The sequence below is a fragment of the Aythya fuligula genome, chromosome 3, assembly GCF_009819795.1.
Source record: "Aythya fuligula isolate bAytFul2 chromosome 3, bAytFul2.pri, whole genome shotgun sequence".
Classification (NCBI taxonomy): Eukaryota; Metazoa; Chordata; class Aves; order Anseriformes; family Anatidae; genus Aythya; species Aythya fuligula.
The window spans coordinates 41,263,868-41,281,002 of NC_045561.1; the positions used below are offsets into that span (position 1 = coordinate 41,263,868).

At 41.4% G+C, this 17,135-nt stretch overlaps 1 protein-coding gene across 2 annotated transcripts in view; it reads left to right on the forward strand.

The window, feature by feature from the left end:
• PCNX2 (pecanex 2) overlaps positions 1–16,506 on the forward strand; it is a 159,307-nt gene extending 142,801 nt beyond the window's left edge. Inside the window, exons 29-34 of one of the 2 annotated variants that reach the window (XM_032183690.1) lie at positions 5,290–5,434; positions 6,681–6,911; positions 7,224–7,498; positions 8,005–8,186; positions 12,566–13,014; positions 15,054–16,506. In XM_032183690.1, the coding sequence (XP_032039581.1) occupies positions 5,290–5,434; positions 6,681–6,911; positions 7,224–7,498; positions 8,005–8,186; positions 12,566–13,014; positions 15,054–15,227 (1,456 nt within the window). In that variant the 3' untranslated portion in view covers positions 15,228–16,506. The remainder of the gene's footprint in view (positions 1–5,289; positions 5,435–6,680; positions 6,912–7,223; positions 7,499–8,004; positions 8,187–12,565; positions 13,015–15,053) is intronic. The other variant, XM_032183691.1, reaches the window with a different exon arrangement.
• Positions 16,507–17,135: the final 629 nt, after the last annotated feature.

Consider the following 17,135-nt stretch of genomic DNA (forward strand, 5'->3'; position numbering starts at 1 on the left):
GGATAGTTATTTGGAAAGACTTTAAGAATTGCAGGAGTCAGCTATATTGAAGTCATTTTAAAATCTGGAACATAACCAGTGAACCAAATCAGGTTCTGTCTTTTGGGAAGTGGACACTCAAGTATTTAAAAACATCTTTTCTTGCAGAGAAAAGGTCTGTAGAAGGGAAAGAATTGTGGTAGTCATATGCATTGCATAGCTCTATCCCTGTTTTTCTGATTCTATTATATATAATCCTTTATCTTTAATTAAGTCCTGGTTTTCCTTTCTATTAAGAAAGTGCTCCAAGGCAGTATTGAATCATTGTATTTTTAAAATGTACCTTATGTCATAAAAGGGATTAAATGCAAGCTTCTGTCGGAATCTTTTTCAGCACTTCTTCACAAAAGCTTCTGCTAGAGAAGTTTCACTGTGAAAAACTGTGTCATTTACCCACTTGGGTAAGATATCTTCAGTATCTTTCAACTGTCAGAAAGATCTGGAAAAAAAATAGGAATCTGAATAGCACAATTCAAGTTATAAATTGCTATTGCTACAAAACATGACTTGAGCTTGGTGAATGTTGTTTATTTTTGTCTCTGAAGAATTTATATATTTATTTTAATTCACAAGAATACTTCAATATAAATTATTGCCTAGTGAGAAAGGTGGGTACTTTGCCCTCAGACATCAAGACCTTTATCAACAAAAATCCCCCAAATTCATCTGAGTAGAGGACAGAGAGCAGTTCTTACCATCCTTATACTGCTTCACAGAGATCATCGCAGCTTATTTAAACATGAAGAAGCAGTAAGGCAGCCAGACTCTGATAGTTGTACAATTACATGGCATACCAAGGAGGAGACTTTGTCCAAAACATGTAACACCCGTAAGGCCAGAAAATGTTTCCGAAGATTAACTTTTGGCAGTGAAGGCAGGTCTCCCTCCTCTCGCTCTGTATTTGATGGAGAGACTCAGTACTTGCAGAGGGTAATTTAGAGCATAATTGCTGGTCCTTGGCCACAACTCTCAGCTTGCTGCAGGTCTATATTCAAGGCAGATGGGAGAGATGTACTTTGGAGCATCAGAAGTTGGAGGAATCATTTCTTAGGTAATTTTTTTTAACTCCTTTTCCTTTAAAAGGTATCATGATTATTTAGGTTAATCTGGTTGGCACCTAGAAATGACCTTGAACTTTGTCTTGGATTTTCTATTAGTTCTGGCTGTGAAGCACCTGGTCTATAGTGTTGCTAGAGATTTCTTGATGAGTTTGGGATGTAATGGGCAGATAGGTGTTGTAATTTTCTTCCCCACGTGCTTATTTCCATGAAGAATTTCAGATATGTTCAATGTGAGCAAACAGTCCAAGAATCTGTGATCTGGTGCCCGTGTTTTGTTCTCTGGGGTGACTGTGCAGGAAGGAGGAAACTTTGTATGGACAAAGTCTAGCCCTTGCTGTGTCTTGAGGAGTGACAGTCATCCAACTGCTTCACAAAAATAGGAATGCAAAGGTAACGTGCTACATTGAGCCGTGCGCTACAGAATTGAGATTCAAGTTTACATTGTGTATGTAAACTATCAATTTGCACTCATTTACACATGATTTTGTGTAATCTATTAATCAGTAAATGTCACTGTGTAAACCAAGGTTTTAAATGCTCTTATATAATGTATGTAAATAATTATTCAGTGTACCTGTTCATGGAAATGTCAGTAGAAACCCAACATTAACACTAGATTATACTATAAATGCATTCATTAGGAAGGCAGAACATTGCTATGCAAATCACATGCTCTTTTAAACTGTTATTAGGAGACATCCTGCACAAAATGCAATTTGAAGAATGACATGACATTACCATTCATTTATTCAAACGTGAGTGATATGTTTCAGTGTGCATCCATGGATAAAATACTTAATAATGTTATTCAGCCTCTAGACCTACTAATAAATAAATGTTCAGTGTATGTTTCAAATTTGGAAAAATAGGAAATTCTCTTAATAAAGTGTCTCTCATCATTCCAGTGGGAGCTGGAGCAGGCAGTGCAGCTTTGTGTGTGCCAGAGCTGAGCAGAGCAGGAGCAGGGGAGAAAAGTTTGACCCTTAGCACACAACCACAAACATTTAAAATATCGAATTGAAAGGGGCTGCCAGTGAAGATATTTCTTCGAGGTGAGCTAAGATGGACAGGTGATTACTGGCTCACAGGCATGCAGATGTCTTTATTGCTGAAATAAATATACAGTAAACATTGGGAGAGGTCTATAAACTGCAGACAGAGGTTTGGGTTTGGGGTACAAAATATACACATACATATTCACCAGCTTGTTAGCCATCATCTGTTTGTACTGTTTGGAGGCTTGTATCAAATGCTTTTCATTCCAGTTGATGGAGCAATGTAAGGAGTGAAGAAGGGGGGAGCATTTGCTTTGGCTCTGTTGCCCTCCCCCAGTCCTTGTGGTGCTGCTTCATCCCCTCCTTGCTGCACATCCCAGAGCTGCATCCCCCACACCTGCATTTTTAGAAACAGCTCGCTGTTGTGATAGCAAGTTTTCAGGTCTTAGCTCAGACAGTTGGAAGTGTTGCCAGAAATAGCAGTTGTGTCTTTTCCTGATTAACATAGTTTCTTTGGCATGTGAATTTACCTTAACTAGTTTTTAAAACACTTGGAATGAGCCTGCAACTGCAGCAGATGACTAATTGAGCTATGTTCAAACCGGGCCAAGAAAGTAGCAACAACCTAGAGTCAGAGCAGAGATCAAAGCTGTTGGCTCATAGCTTCCTTGTAATCTCATTAGAGTCTTCAGGAGAGAGCATAACAATGAAAGGAATAACAACAGCTGTATTTTATGTGGATTAAGGGCTGTGTGTTACAGGCTTGAGTTAGTGTCACATTATAGGTAGGAAAGCCTTGTCCAAAAGCCTCATTACAATTGGCAGAGGAATAAAAAAAGGGAATGGTTTTGTGAACGCAGCAATGTCCTCCAGACCTCTCTGGTGGGAAATACAATACATAAAATAATTGTCTCTCAGCCTCCCACCACCGCTTTGCTCCTTGTAACAGTCACATTTGTTCTTAAAAATGCTGGTTAGAGAACTTATTATGCAGAGGGATGAGAAATGGCTGAGTCTTCCCAAACTGAGCACAGTGGGAGCTGTACGTGCTTCCGTCCTCTCCCTCTGCTGATGCTCAGCTGCAGTTTTCATAGCTGTCCTAGTGCTGGCCTTGCTTTCAGCAGATGCTGCTGTTCACAGCAGCCTGTTTAGCATGTGCTGATGCCTGTAAGACACTTTGATGCGAATGCAAACTCTTTGTCTACTCTGGCGTTCATATTTGGTCTGAAAGCCTCTAATGATGTAAAAACCAGTTCTCTTTCCTGCCTGCTCCTTCCTTCATCCCAGCCAACTTGTCATAGCAAATACGGGCAGTGTTACTTGGGGAAAAACTATACCACTGAGCCATCAGTAGGTGCACGTTTTGGGGTCCTTTTTTTTCAGTTTCATCCTGGAAAATCTATTTAGGTACAGAAGTGTTTTTTTTTTCCAGGCAGGGATTCATTCATTCACATATGCTGCATGCTGTCTAATGGGGGGGCGACTGGAAGGATGATTTGTGGGTGCATGGGCTGCACCCACCATTTTTTTTTCTTTTCTATCTGGTTTATTCTAGGGCTTTCCTACCTATTAAGCAGGGTTTGGGTACGTTATCATCTTCCATACTCCAGAGATGATTGATCAAGGGTCAGCAGGGATTCATTCTTTGAAGACACATAACAACTCCCATTGAAACCCGTGCTTGAATGTTTTGAAGCTCTGAGTGTACGTGCCTGCCTCTTAAACCTAGGCATGTTTTAATATGCAACTTAGTACTAATAAATGCAAATGAGGTAGGAATTCACAAGAGCTTCCCTGTGCTCCTACTGTTCCCAGCAGTGAGAGAAGCCCTGCCTTACTGAGTGGCCTCAGTCCCACTGATCAGTTGATTTGTATTACACGGTGCTTTTGCAGAGAAAATCAGTATCCAGCTGCTTTTCCAGTAACAACATATATATCCTTCTGTTTTAATTTCTAAAACACGCGACCCACCGTGGGCAAAATTAGAATGTTTGAGCTTGAAGGTAGGCCAAGCAGCCTCCTAATCTCTCTCTTCCCTCTCTCTGAAGAGAAAAAAATGTAAAATATTTTTTTCTTTTCCAAAATAATTAAGAAAGCTCAATTAAGTGGAAAGATGCATTCTCTGGAGAAAGTGTGGATGGTAATGAAAAACTCTAACATCTTAATGCTTTTTCTCCTCAGAGCCTTTACAATCTAAAAAATCAACTCTTGTAAGAGTGAGTAAAATCTTGGCAGGTAGATGAAACCATGTCCTGTGGGTTTGTAAGAGATGCCTGCTTTTTAACAGATGGCTCTGTTTTCTTCAATTTCAAGATGAGTTCTTCAGAACAGTGTTAGGTCTGTGGTCCTCCTATAAACATTACCTAAGTGGCTGCTGCGTAGCTGTGTGGAGCTCACAATTCATGGTGCAGGCTGGAGCTGCAGGCTGACTGGTTCTCTTCACAAAGCCCTCGTGCAACCATCTTCTAGCAGCTGCTCCATTTTGTCCCATTCACATCTCGCTTCAATCTCAGATCCAGGCAAACCGTCCTCCAAGGTCAGGCAGAACTGGTTACATCTAGTCTCCTGTATGAAGAAAGAAGCCCAGCTGTGGTTGCTTTAAGGCTTATTGTTTCGGTCTGAAATGCCAAAGGTTTAATTCATGCTCTCACCTGGTTTGCTGAACAGCTTGTGAAACTCGGGATTCTTTTCAGTACGTCTGGTTTAACGTTTGTCTGGTTTTGAGTTTCATGGCAGAAGTCTCAGATTTGCTAAATGTATATTTTACAGCTGTTATTTTAATTATTATTTTTACCTTGCAAGCAGAACTGCTAACAGTGACAGGGCTGATCAATACCTTTTCAAATGAGGGGGCAGCCTTTGCTGCCTGACTAGGCATTGTCGAGCAGCTGGCACTATGGCCATGCAGCACCCTGATGCACCCTGTGATCCTCCCATCCTTAGGACTTCTTTTCCAAGTGCCACGATCCTTTCATGGCCAGATGTTTGCAGTGCAAGCAGAAGGAAAAACACCGACCCAAAGGAATGGGTTTTCAGTAGAAACATGCAGCCTTTGCTTTATACCAACCGCAAGAATCCATCGTGTACAGTCCCAGGTCCATGTCCTGGTTCTCCCTGTGGTGGGCAGCCGGCTGGGGTCTGGCTTGGTGGAACAGAGATGGTTTCTGGGACTGACTGCTGCCTTTGTCCTGCAGTTTAGACTCCTTTCTTTATGGCCTCCACGCGCTGTTCAAAGGAGACTTCAGGATAGCAGCGAAAGATGAGTGGGTCTTTGCAGACATGGATCTGCTGCACAAGGTGGTTGCCCCAGCAATCCGAATGTCTCTGAAGCTACATCAGGTAAGGTCTTTATTTTTTTTTTTTTTAATTTTAATTTTTATCTTTTTCTGTTGTATTTGCTTTCTTATGGAAATAAAGGAAAACTTGGAAACTGTCCAAATTAAAAATGAGAGGGAAGTGGAGTACTTGTTGCCTTATTCTGAGAAACTTCCTTAACCAAAATGGAAAAGCTCAGCATGTATTTATTTTACATTCAGTTGACATGGGGTACCCCCAGCTGTCCATTTTTTAACTATTTTTATTGCAGAGCTTGACCCTGCATTTTTCATTAGAACAAAACTGATGGTCACATCATGTTTTACTTGCAGAGGTACCATAATGATGGTTTTTAACTTGAAAATAAATAAATTGATCAGTAACTTTAAAAAATCAATAAATTGATTAGGCTAATTTCACTGTTAATTTATCAGTCCTTTGATGATAGGTGATAAATGAAAAACACTTCCATATATTAAAAGTCACAGCTGAGAGGAGCAGTGGGTTGAAGGGTTTAGTGTCACAGCTGTGTTTGATTATGTCATGCTGTTTCTGACCCCATTCTGTTTTCAGTTGTAAAACTCTGGCACACCTCCATTGAAGTCACTCCAGTTTCTTTTGGTCAACCTTTGTATAGCTTGGAATTGATTTTGTTCTTGCTCTGGCATATTATTTAGTCTCATACACTTTGATAATGCATGATATTTATAATTGCTCTGAATGTAACTGAAGTGGAACTGCTCTGATTAATGCAAGAGAATTGGACAAAATAATGTTGTGAATGTAATCCCTGGCAAGTATTGCTTTGTGACAGCTAATGAAGTAACACAATATTGTGATACTTGTTGATGGATTCACAGTCTGTGCTTTGTTGTGGTTTTACATGAATGAAAAGAAGGATTTCCACAAGAACTGTGGAATGTCCCAGGTAATTCTGATCTCCCTCCAGATTATCCAAAACCTCTGCCTACTGTGGTTTCCCACATTATAACTTGTAACTGGATAAGCTCTCGTTCTCTGCCTTTGTCCAGTGGAGACAAAATCAGAACAGGTTACAACAGAACACTTTTATGTATTACTGGTAAATCTATTGTTCTACCTCCTCCAACACATGCTGTGACACAAGTCATTTTGGGGGACAGATTTTGGCAGACTGTCAAAAAAAAAAAAGAAAAGAATAAACAAACAAAAAAAAAATACAGGTTTTTGTTAATAGTTTTTGTGTTTTCATAAATATACCTGACCTTTTCAATACTTGTTGTACTACCAGGACCAGTTCACCTGCCCAGATGAGTATGAGGACCCGGCAGTTTTGTATGAAGCAATCCAATCTTTTGAAGAAAAGGTTGTGATTTGTCATGAAGGGGACCCTGCCTGGCGCAGTGCTGTACTCTCCAACAGAGAAGAGCTGCTAACCCTGAGGCACGTGGTAGATGAAGGAGCAGATGAATATAAAGTTATCATGCTCCACAAAAGCTACTTGAGCTTCAAGGTTATCAAGGTACATGAACCATCTTTCTAATACTGCAGTAAAAAAGGAGGAGGTTGATTGTATTTGTCAGAGTAGGGACTGGAGGCCCCAAGGGGAGCGCTGTTCAGTTCACTTCTGTTTTGCACCCTTAATTTTGTGCATAAAAAGCAACATCCCAGGCTTAACCAGGGAGTAGCTGCTCATGCAGTTCATAAAACCTGTAGGTACAAAGACACGGCATACTTACACACTCCTACTGCTGTTCTACCTAGACCACATAGTTCTGTATTTTAAGCAACAAATATTTTCCTGTGGTCCACACTGTGTTTTACCTACCTGTAGGTCAACAAGGAGTGTGTCAGAGGACTGTGGGCTGGGCAGCAGCAGGAACTGATTTTCTTGCGCAATCGTAACCCAGAGAGAGGAAGCATCCAGAATAATAAACAGGTCTTGCGGAACCTAATTAATTCTTCATGCGATCAGCCACTGGGATATCCAATGTACGTTTCCCCTTTAACCACCTCGTACCTTGGGACACACAGCCAACTGAGGAACATCTGGGGGGGACCTGTCAGTTTGGACAACATTAAAAAGTGGTTCAGATCCAAATGGTTAAGGTAGGTGTTAAATTTTGGTCATGCAGATAGACACTCTGCAGTCTCAGTTCCACTGTATTCTCTGTTAAGAGAGTAATTGCATACTGTTATCTATGAGTAAAAAATTAATTGCAGACAACTCAGAGTGTAATAGAACAGCCCTACAGATATGGCAGAAAACACATGCATTTGCAGCTTTTAAGCAAAGCTTTCTGTATGTTAGTCAAAATTCATTATCAAATCACTTGTCAGCAGAGACATTTCCCTTATTCAGAGAAATTTTACTGTTTAGTCCTTGTAAATAGAGGTCTCTTTTCTGTAACTCAGTGACATGTCAGAAAATGAGGAAACATGTTGGTGGGTTATGCTCCAGAGCTTCAGCAATGTAGATGATCATCCCATGATGATCATCATTGTTCTTGACCAAATTACATGTAAAAATAATTACACATTGCAACATCTCCTGACATGGATGGCACAAGTTCTCCGTGTATTTAGACTGACCATGTGTTTGTTCCTGCAAACAGGATGCGGAAAGACTGTCATGCAGCTCACCATGACAGAGGCAACGTTGAAGAAGTGGATAATGGAGGGGGGTCATCCAGTGGCCATTCCGCAGGTAACTCAAGCCAGAGCAGTAGCTCGCAGCACACCAGAGATGGAACCCCTCAGTTGCAGGCTTCATCACATGAGGTCCACCAGCGTGCAGGTATTTGCACAAATTACTTGGCTTTTTCTGTAGTTTTCTCCTGAGGGGCCACATGGACAGATGCTTTTTGGGCTTCTCTCATATCCAGTGGAAAACTAATTTTAGAAAGGGGGACCTTTGTCTTTCCTGGTGGACAAGCATGTGTAGGAGATGGCTTCCTGATATTGTTTCAGATTTTTACAGGGAGAGTGTAAGACAAATGTGATTCGTGTGGCTCACCAAAGGTTCCACTGTCAAACTATTTACTGTGTTATTTTTGGACTAGGAGGTACTACTAACAAATGCAGAATGAGAAATTCAGATGGGAGTCTGTGTGTGTGATGCCCATTCAGTTCACACATTGAGCCTGTGCTTATTGTTGGCTGGGAATAGCAGAACTAAAAATATGCAAAAATCTTAATTATCTTAGAAGAAGCATGATGATTTATTTGAGGAATTAGTTTGGCTGTTCATCAGCACTTGTGGAGAATAAACAAATAACAAATAACTCGCTACGTCTATACATCAGTTACCAGGAGAAAATTAAATGTTGCCAGTCACTCTGTCAGTTAACAGCTGAGCCTTTTTCTTATTAAATTACAGATTCAAAAGTACTTCAGATGCGTTCGTAAGGTAGAAGTACTGGCCTTCACATTGGAAATATACGTTAAGTTTGCCAGTGGGTCACTGTGGCACCTGTCACTAAGGGACCAGGATTTGTTGAAAGGTCAAGTTAATTGACTGCATTACAAGTTGTGGTACTACTGTATCAATTAAGGCAGATAACTAGAGGGTACAACACTTGTTTGTTTCCTGTTAAGATCATTTTGACCTACCATTAAAAATAATGGACAGGAATGGAGAAAATCTTGCCGTGAATGTAAATCAGGCTGTAAGGATAAAATAACTACTGCTTTTAATTGAGTCTAGCTTTAGACTAATCCCCAGGTGCATACTCATAACTTGACACTGCAGTAATCTGAATGGCAAACTTAATTGTAAAATAATGATCCTGAGCATGCCATGCAATAATGAAAATTAATTGTGAATTGTTTAAAAGGATGTATTGGGTGCCTAGAAAACCACAACCAAGAGAGATCACGCTTAATTAAGAAAAGCTACCTGGCTTTGAGGTAAAATGAAGAAATGCACAACAAATGCAAGAAAATGGAAACCAGCAAATGTAAATCAGTATTCAGTCCTGAGAGAGAGTTGGTAAGAGAAAGAAAATGAAACAAAGAGAACTTTCTGACTAGCACCATTAGGGACAATAGGAAGAAAGCTGATTTGCTGCTGTTTATTTTTTAAGAATATTAGAAGCACAAGAAATTTTAACAGTAGTCTTGATCCATCACTATATAAAAAGGCTAAGTTGTCAATAATGTAGAAATGGGGAAAGAACACATCCATTTTATACTTGGGAAAGATGCAGATGATCTATGATCTGGTCATGAAGTAGTTCTTTGCATCCTAATGGCTACGGGGACCATTAAAGAGCAGCTATCAAAGCTATATGCCTAATTGAGCAAATCCAAATAACTCTCATTCAAGAAGGTTTTTAAAGGAGCTGCTTAAAAAGCAAGCTCTGTTTGATCTTCAGTAAATATCAGGACAGTACGGTGATACCAGAGGACTAGCAAAAAGCTTATGCTATGTCAGATGTTAAAGAACGAATAGGGTCACCTGACTAGTACATGTCTGTCAGTCTGTCTGTGGGTCAGTACTCTTTTGGCCTCCTATGCACAATCCCTGTGCCCTAATTTAAGAAAGACCTTTGTAATTTGGAAGGAGTTCAAAGGAGAGAAAAAAAGAAAAAAGAAAAAAAAAAGATCAAAAATCTGGGAAACGTCCTGTAGAGAAAGATTAAAAGCTTTCAAATAATTTCTATTGTAAGAGATTCTTTGATCGTAGTCTGCATGTACTTACCTGGGCAACAACAGGTGACCAAAGCCAGTTGCTTCTAGCAGACTTCGGTACAACAAAGCTAAACAAGTTCTAATTTGAAGTCAAGTACACGTTTTTAACAGTGAGAGTAAATAAATAGCAAAATAAATGGCAAAGGGTTAAGATGGATTCTCCCTGACTGCAGGTGTTGGATGCCTTTCTTAAAAGTAATAGTAGTAATTAATGCCACATAGAAGTTAATTCCAGGAAGCTCCATGGCCTGTGCTATATAGCATGGCAGACTGGGTCATCACAGCAAATCCTTCTAGTCTCATAATCTATGAATCAAGTGCATTTAATGCTTTCATATTTCATTTTGCAGCCTGGTGCCACTGAGTCTGCAAAATGCAATTAAAACCCTATATAAAAGTGTGACAAAAATCGGGAGCATTGGAAATGTGTGGGGTTTTCCCCCAAAGTGTCCTTATTTCATGATGCGGTTCAGGGAACACTCTTTGTTTCCTAATTGTTTTCATGGACAGACTTATTTCTGTGTAGATATGGGTGGTCCTGTCCAACGCTCTAACCTCCGCCTTTGGGATGAGTATCAAGTACTTTTGGACAGCGGTCAGCTTGGCAGTTGAAATCACAAACAGATGTTTGGCTGCGGTAGCCCCTGCACAAACCCACGCACCGCAGCCCCTCTGTTCCCAATTTGAATCGGTGCCTTTTATTTAGAGACATGATGTATTAAAATAACCATTGGATGCAGAAACTGCAGCGCTTACTTAAGCAAAGCCCCCGGGTCTGAAGAACCTGCATGGCCCCAGTGGCAGCGCACGTCCTCCCTGCTCATCACGCTGAAGGGCAGAGTACGCTCGTGGAGCCACGCACCTCTGTCCTGTTGCTCTCAGAGATCACGGGGCTTTTATTGCCAGGGCAGCAGCGCTGCATGCCATCCGAAGAAAAATATTTTTTTATTGTTCTAACAGTAGAAATAATGATGTATTGTAAATGGGGTGGAAAAGCATCCAGTGCTTGCCAAACCACCTAGGTTGTAGCCCAGCCGAACGGCTTCAATGAGGTAGGTTATGGCCCAGCTCTGCCATCTGACTCTGTGCCAAGGTTCCTAAATTTTCTTTGCTTCGGCATCTGAAAAATGGGGCTAATGGTACCAGCCTGCAGAAAGCAGGCCTGGGGATGTAAAACAGCATGGTTCAGCTATATCATGTAAATAGGTTGGATATTAAATCCTGCCTTCCTGGATGCAATCCTTGTGAATTGAGCAAACAATCATATTTGTGAGCCACAGTGTGGGATTTATATTGCTCTATGCCTGCAACATTTCAATACTTGGAAGGGTTTCAGTGCTTCTGTCCCCTCCATACTACTTGTGTTGGGAAAAACCAAGGGAAAAAAAAAATACCAGCAACCCCAACAACCTGGAAATGCCTCAGACTTGTTTCTGTGTTGGTGGGTCTCAACAGATTACCTGCCTTTAACCCATAGCAATAGCTAGACAAAATGCTGGCTTGTGTTAGTGTTTGGAGTTTCCTGGAAAGCCAAAAGCCAAGGCACTCGCATGACCGGGTGTTTGCTGCGTAGGCCTGGGTTAGAGCCAGTCCGCAAGCAGGTGTCTGGAGGGTTCACTGGCTGATAAGTTGATTTTATTTTTCATTCTGTGGCTATTTAAATATGCAAGCATAAGAAATACAGAATCGTTTTGTTGGCATGACATAAGGTGCTGATGTAAATGCTAAAAGCAGCAGGGGGTATATGTACAGGAAGACAGAATTTGCCTAGGCCCGTCAGAACAGTTCATCCACTCTACCCAACAGAGGCTGCATCGAGACGCTTCACAGAATGGGGCAAGAGCTGTACGTGAATCTCATTTAAACCTCCAACAGCTTACCTTAAGTAGGGGTGCTCTTATCTTTTCAATCTGTGATGTACTGTAAATACCAGTCTTGGATCTCAGTCAAACTGTCAGGCTTAAAAACTGTCTTGTAGATGGAGTTACTGTCTTCCACTTGGCTGAATCCTCAAATTATCATTCCTTATATGCAGTTTTTAATTCACAATTCTATGCTTTACTTTCGCAGCTAAGTTATACCAAGCCCTTTAAGGTGGATATTCGACATCCCCTACTTCAGTGTGGTTGTCAAAGGGGAGTGGAGTTAGAGCAATGCTGCTCATTCACTGGGCAGGTTAAAACGTACAGGGCAGAAGAGGTGAGAGCCTGTGATCAGCGTACCTTTCTTCGTGTCTTTTCTCATTTTCCTCTCTTTTGACCCAGTGCAGAACCACTGGAGCAATTCTGACCAAAAGTCAGAACTATTGTGGTGGAAAAAATAGAGAGGTTCATAGGTTTAGCTGTTTCTCATGTCTGAGATTCTTGGATTCTTAAGTTGATACAACCCATAGTAACACGTATACACAGGACACTGTCGACAGCATGGACTTCATTAGGATACCACAGAAGACAGCACTTAAATATTTTACTTTTTCTTTTAAAGGCAGGAGAAAACACAGGAGTCAGTCTGTCCAGGCACACACTGCTTTAAGCCAAAGGCCCCCTGTTTCAAGTCACTCTGGACCAATTGTGGAAAGCCGCCAGCCTTTCATCCAAACATCTACATCTGCCCACGAAATTGCCCAAAGGCTTTCAAGTAGCCAGCTGTCACTCCACAACTCGGCAACATCTGTGTTTTCTCAGTCCCCTGCTGTTCCCGGTGCTGGCCAGCTGACTGTGCAGGACCGAGCTGCTGCACTGCTCAGGTCCAGCCTGGCCTCGTCCACCAGCTCAACTCTCAGCCTGCTGTTTGGCAAGAGAAGCTTTTCAAGTGCTCTGGTGATTTCTGGGCTCTCAGCTGCGGATGGAGGTAACACCAGTGACACCCAGTCATCCAGCAGCATGAACATCGCCATGGGTCCTTCTGCCAGAGCAGCGAGTCAGGCAACGCGGGTAAGGCTGAAGCCAGAGCAGCAGTACTGGCCGTGAGCTGCTGTGCTGCTCGCCTGTCAGGTCCTTGAACCACTGGTTTCTTAATTCCCTCCTAGTTTTTTTTTTTTTTTTTTTTTTTTTTTTGTATTTGTTTTGGATTTTGCATCACAATGAAGATGAGACTGTTTAGTATTTGTGTGTATATGGGTGATGTATTCATTGGTAATGGTAAGAATGCACCTGAAATTGCAAACAGGGACAAAAAGTTGCTCTTTCTTTTACTGAGACTAGGGACTCAAGTCTCTGTTTTATGCAGCCCAGGTGGTAAGTACCAGCATAAGCAGACTAAATAGTACGTTTCTTGCTTGCTCACTCAGGACTGGATTATTTGTACAAAGAGGAATGGCGCCCACTAACAGTGTACTTGTTCTGTCTCCTCCTTTGACCTGAAATTCAATCCAGAACCTTGGAACCTTATTACTGAAAGGGTTAGTCAAAGGAAGGCTGCAGGAAATATTTCCCAAAGGAAACTAAAAAGCCTTCAAGGAAACCTGCATGCACTTTGAATCAGCATTTTCTAACAGAAAAATAGTGCACACAAACAATTTCCAGCCTTCATCCCAGTAGGCTTCCAGTTCTGTTTCATTCTTCCCTGGAAAATTCAGTGCACATACTAGTGCTACTGTTTCATTGTCTACTGAAATGTATTTAACTTTGGTTGCCATCTACGGCTTTCCTGTATTTTAAAACCTTTACACTACAGAGCAGTAATGGGAGAAGATGGATTAGAGATAAAGGGTGGCTGCAACTAGAGGCTGGCAAAGTAATTAAGACTGACTTTCACATCTGGCCTATCAAAATGGAAATCAAATTGGCAACAGGGGAAAATTGAGGATATGGAAAGTCCAAAACACTTTTCGGCTAATATCATTCCAAATTATGTATAAATTCCCTAATTTTCAAAGAATTCTCCAACTCCCAAGTGAAAAAAGCTCCTTAGCCTTTGTGTATTTTGCTGTCAACCCAAAAATGCCCTTTATGGTACAGTTTATGAGGCTTTGCCATTAAATTCAACAGAATTTGACTGAACATTACTCATCTGGGTTCAATCCTGCTTTAGTACACTTTAGTACTCTAATAAGCTTTAACAATACGTACAGCTGAACATATCAGATGACAAGGTATAACGCCAACTTCCAACGGTTTACAGTCTAACTTGCAAGAATTCAGCCAGTCTGCAGTGGTGAGTACCAGTGGTGGGATTCACCTCGTCTGACTTTCAGCCATGTAAAATTTGGGTGTGAAGTCTCAGTAGACCATTGGTGTGGCCTCTGTACTTGGAGGAGAGGACGATCCAGTTCATCCGTAGAGCTGTCAGGAGGAAAGCTTCCTTTGGAAGACTCATCCGTCCCTGCCAACCATTGGCAGCCTGGATGATACACTTAGACTGCGTTGCTATATGTAGGTGAGGTGAGCTCTGGCCAAAAAGTAACTGCTTGGAGTCCAGGTGCTTCTTTGATTGAAAGCACTGAGGAGGAAGCATTTTACTTAAACCTTAACACAGCACAGTTCTGGAAAGCTTTCATAGTTGGTGAGATCCTGCAGTGGGGTGACACAGTGCATAACATTTTCAGGTTCATAATTGCATTCCAGTTCTGCTGCAAAGGTGCCTTTGTAACTTGGATTTAAAATTTGGTGTATAAAAGCAGCCCCAGACTAACCTATTTAACTTCTTAGAAGTTAGCCCTGCCTAAAGCAGGGGTTTGGATTGGATGACCTCCAGAAGTCCTTTTCAATCCAAAGTATTTTACAGCTCTCTATACATGTACATTTGTGGTACTAAACCTCTAGCTCCTCTAATTTTCTTTCCAAATTTATGCATTACAAGTACCTGTTCACTCTTCAGAAGTCCCTTGTGAATTATGCATGTTAAGAATCCCATGCAGTCTCACAGAATGACATTCCTAAATCAATTTTTAACTTTTTCACCTGTCACTTCAAAAAACAGCTGAAATGTTACTTAGAATAATCTCCTCGACTCCTCCTTTCTTTCTCTCCAGCAGCTCACTGAGACCTGCGATGCGACGGAAGCTACAGAATCCAGACCTCGTCGAGAGCAAGGTCCGGCCCATGCCATCTTCATGAGCCAGACCCTGGAGTGCAGAAGGGCCAGCCAAGAAGACATGGCCCTGGAAGACACGGCTTCTCAGCAAAGCCTCTCTGAGGAGCAGTGAGGAGTACCGCTAGCGCAAGGGCCACACGCTTCTCAGAATTAAAGACAGAGTTAGGTCAGGGAGCTGCAGGTGGGTTTAAGTTCTTTCAAATGTAACAAGCAACCTCCAAATGTTTATTTTTCTAACTTCTAAGCAAGAATACACAGGGCACATGTTCTTCAGCTAAAGGCCTTGGCATGGGTGGGGTTGGAAGATGTCAGAAAACACGGTGCCACTTCATCTCAGGTTCTTGTAAATGCTAGAACAACAAACACAACCTGTTTGACATTCCTTCCCCTGCAGAGGTGTTGACACGCTTGTGGTGGGAAAAAGCAAGCATAACAGCTGGCATCGCGAGTGAATACAATGGGAAATACTATTACAATTCAGTGAAAAGCACACAAGAAATCTTTCCTGCCATAGCTAGACAGCTGATTGCATGCAAATTAATTGGCACTTGATTATAATGTATAGCAAAGGACAACTTTGAACAGAAGCAATGAATGCATAAAAGGACAGTACAATACGTACTGTAACCGTAGAGCTAAATCTGATTATTTTTTTCCCAACAGCAAATCTTTATTTTCCTTCAACATGTTATGCAGGTGCTAATTATGAATAGCGACATAGCATCACACAGACTGATACACTGCATGCAGCTATACTGAAACATTGTGTGAACAAACCTTGCTAAAAACATTAACAGAAGTCAAACGTGAGAAAAGAAACTAGCCAGTGCATGGAAAGCCTTCACAAAGCATATGGTGCACCTTATTTGCAAAGAAAGCAGCTTTGTATTAACAGCTGCTCTTAGGTATAATCTCATGCTCCTGTTTGGTTTACAGCAGTGTTTCTCAAATTCCAGGCAACAGCCCCCTTGGGAGATGCAAAAGGGCCCGGGAGAGTTCTCCTCAAAGGCAGCAAAGTGCAAAGCAGACTGTAATTATTGTCTGCATTTATAGTGGGCCGGGAGCAGCTAAATGCCTTTAATTGCTGGACACAACTCAGTGTCCATAAACACTTGTAGCCAGTAATTACAGAGCGCTCTGATTTCCCTCCCCCAGAGAAACTGAGCTGCTGCCAATTTAATAGTTGCATAAAGATGGATGAGGCAAAAAGAGAAGTCATGCTTTCACAAAGTTTGAGAAACACTGATTTACAGGAATCCATGACTATTTTGGAAGCCAAAAGGCTACAACAACTCCTTACTGTACTATAATGCATAAACACACATGCGAGCGCGTTTTGTTTTATTGTTTGTTTTGTTTTTTTTTTTTTTTAATTAAAAAATTTGCAGCTATCAGTGTCTTGCTATTCCTCTTTACTGTAAGTACCATAGATTGTTTCTAATTCTCCTCACCACAATGTGCAGCCAGGCTGGCTTGTCCCAATTAACAGGAAAGATTTAACAAGGGCTGCTGTAGCTAAGTCTTATTACCATTAGATGATGCACAGTTGCATTCTCAGCTTCCTACTGTGCCGCACTAGAAATTATAAGTAGTAAAACTAAATAACACCTAGTGAAAAGAAAACCATCCAAGTCCGCTTTGTGTGGCTGCAGTTTTGGGGTTCTCTTACATTGAATTATTTTCACTTGCTTTATGAAGTTGAGAAACCTTTTGTTTTTCTTTCACTTCAGATCTTGACAAGTTGATTATTTATAATGCTCAGCATAATCTAGGCAAAATTCTACTCACATTTACAAGGGGAAAAACAGACTATTAATGTAAAGTCCTTGAGGCACAGGGTCAGCAGTGTGGCTTAGGCCCCGTTAGCATCACCTCCAGCATCCAGGTGTGATGTGGAAGAGGAAACTGAATTCAGCTGCTCCTGGCAGATGTTGCCTCGCCTCCCACCACCCCATGAGTGGAGTGCTTCGCACTCTCCCTTATGTGGGACAGGTGGAGGTTACAGGCATAGGTGGGGGGC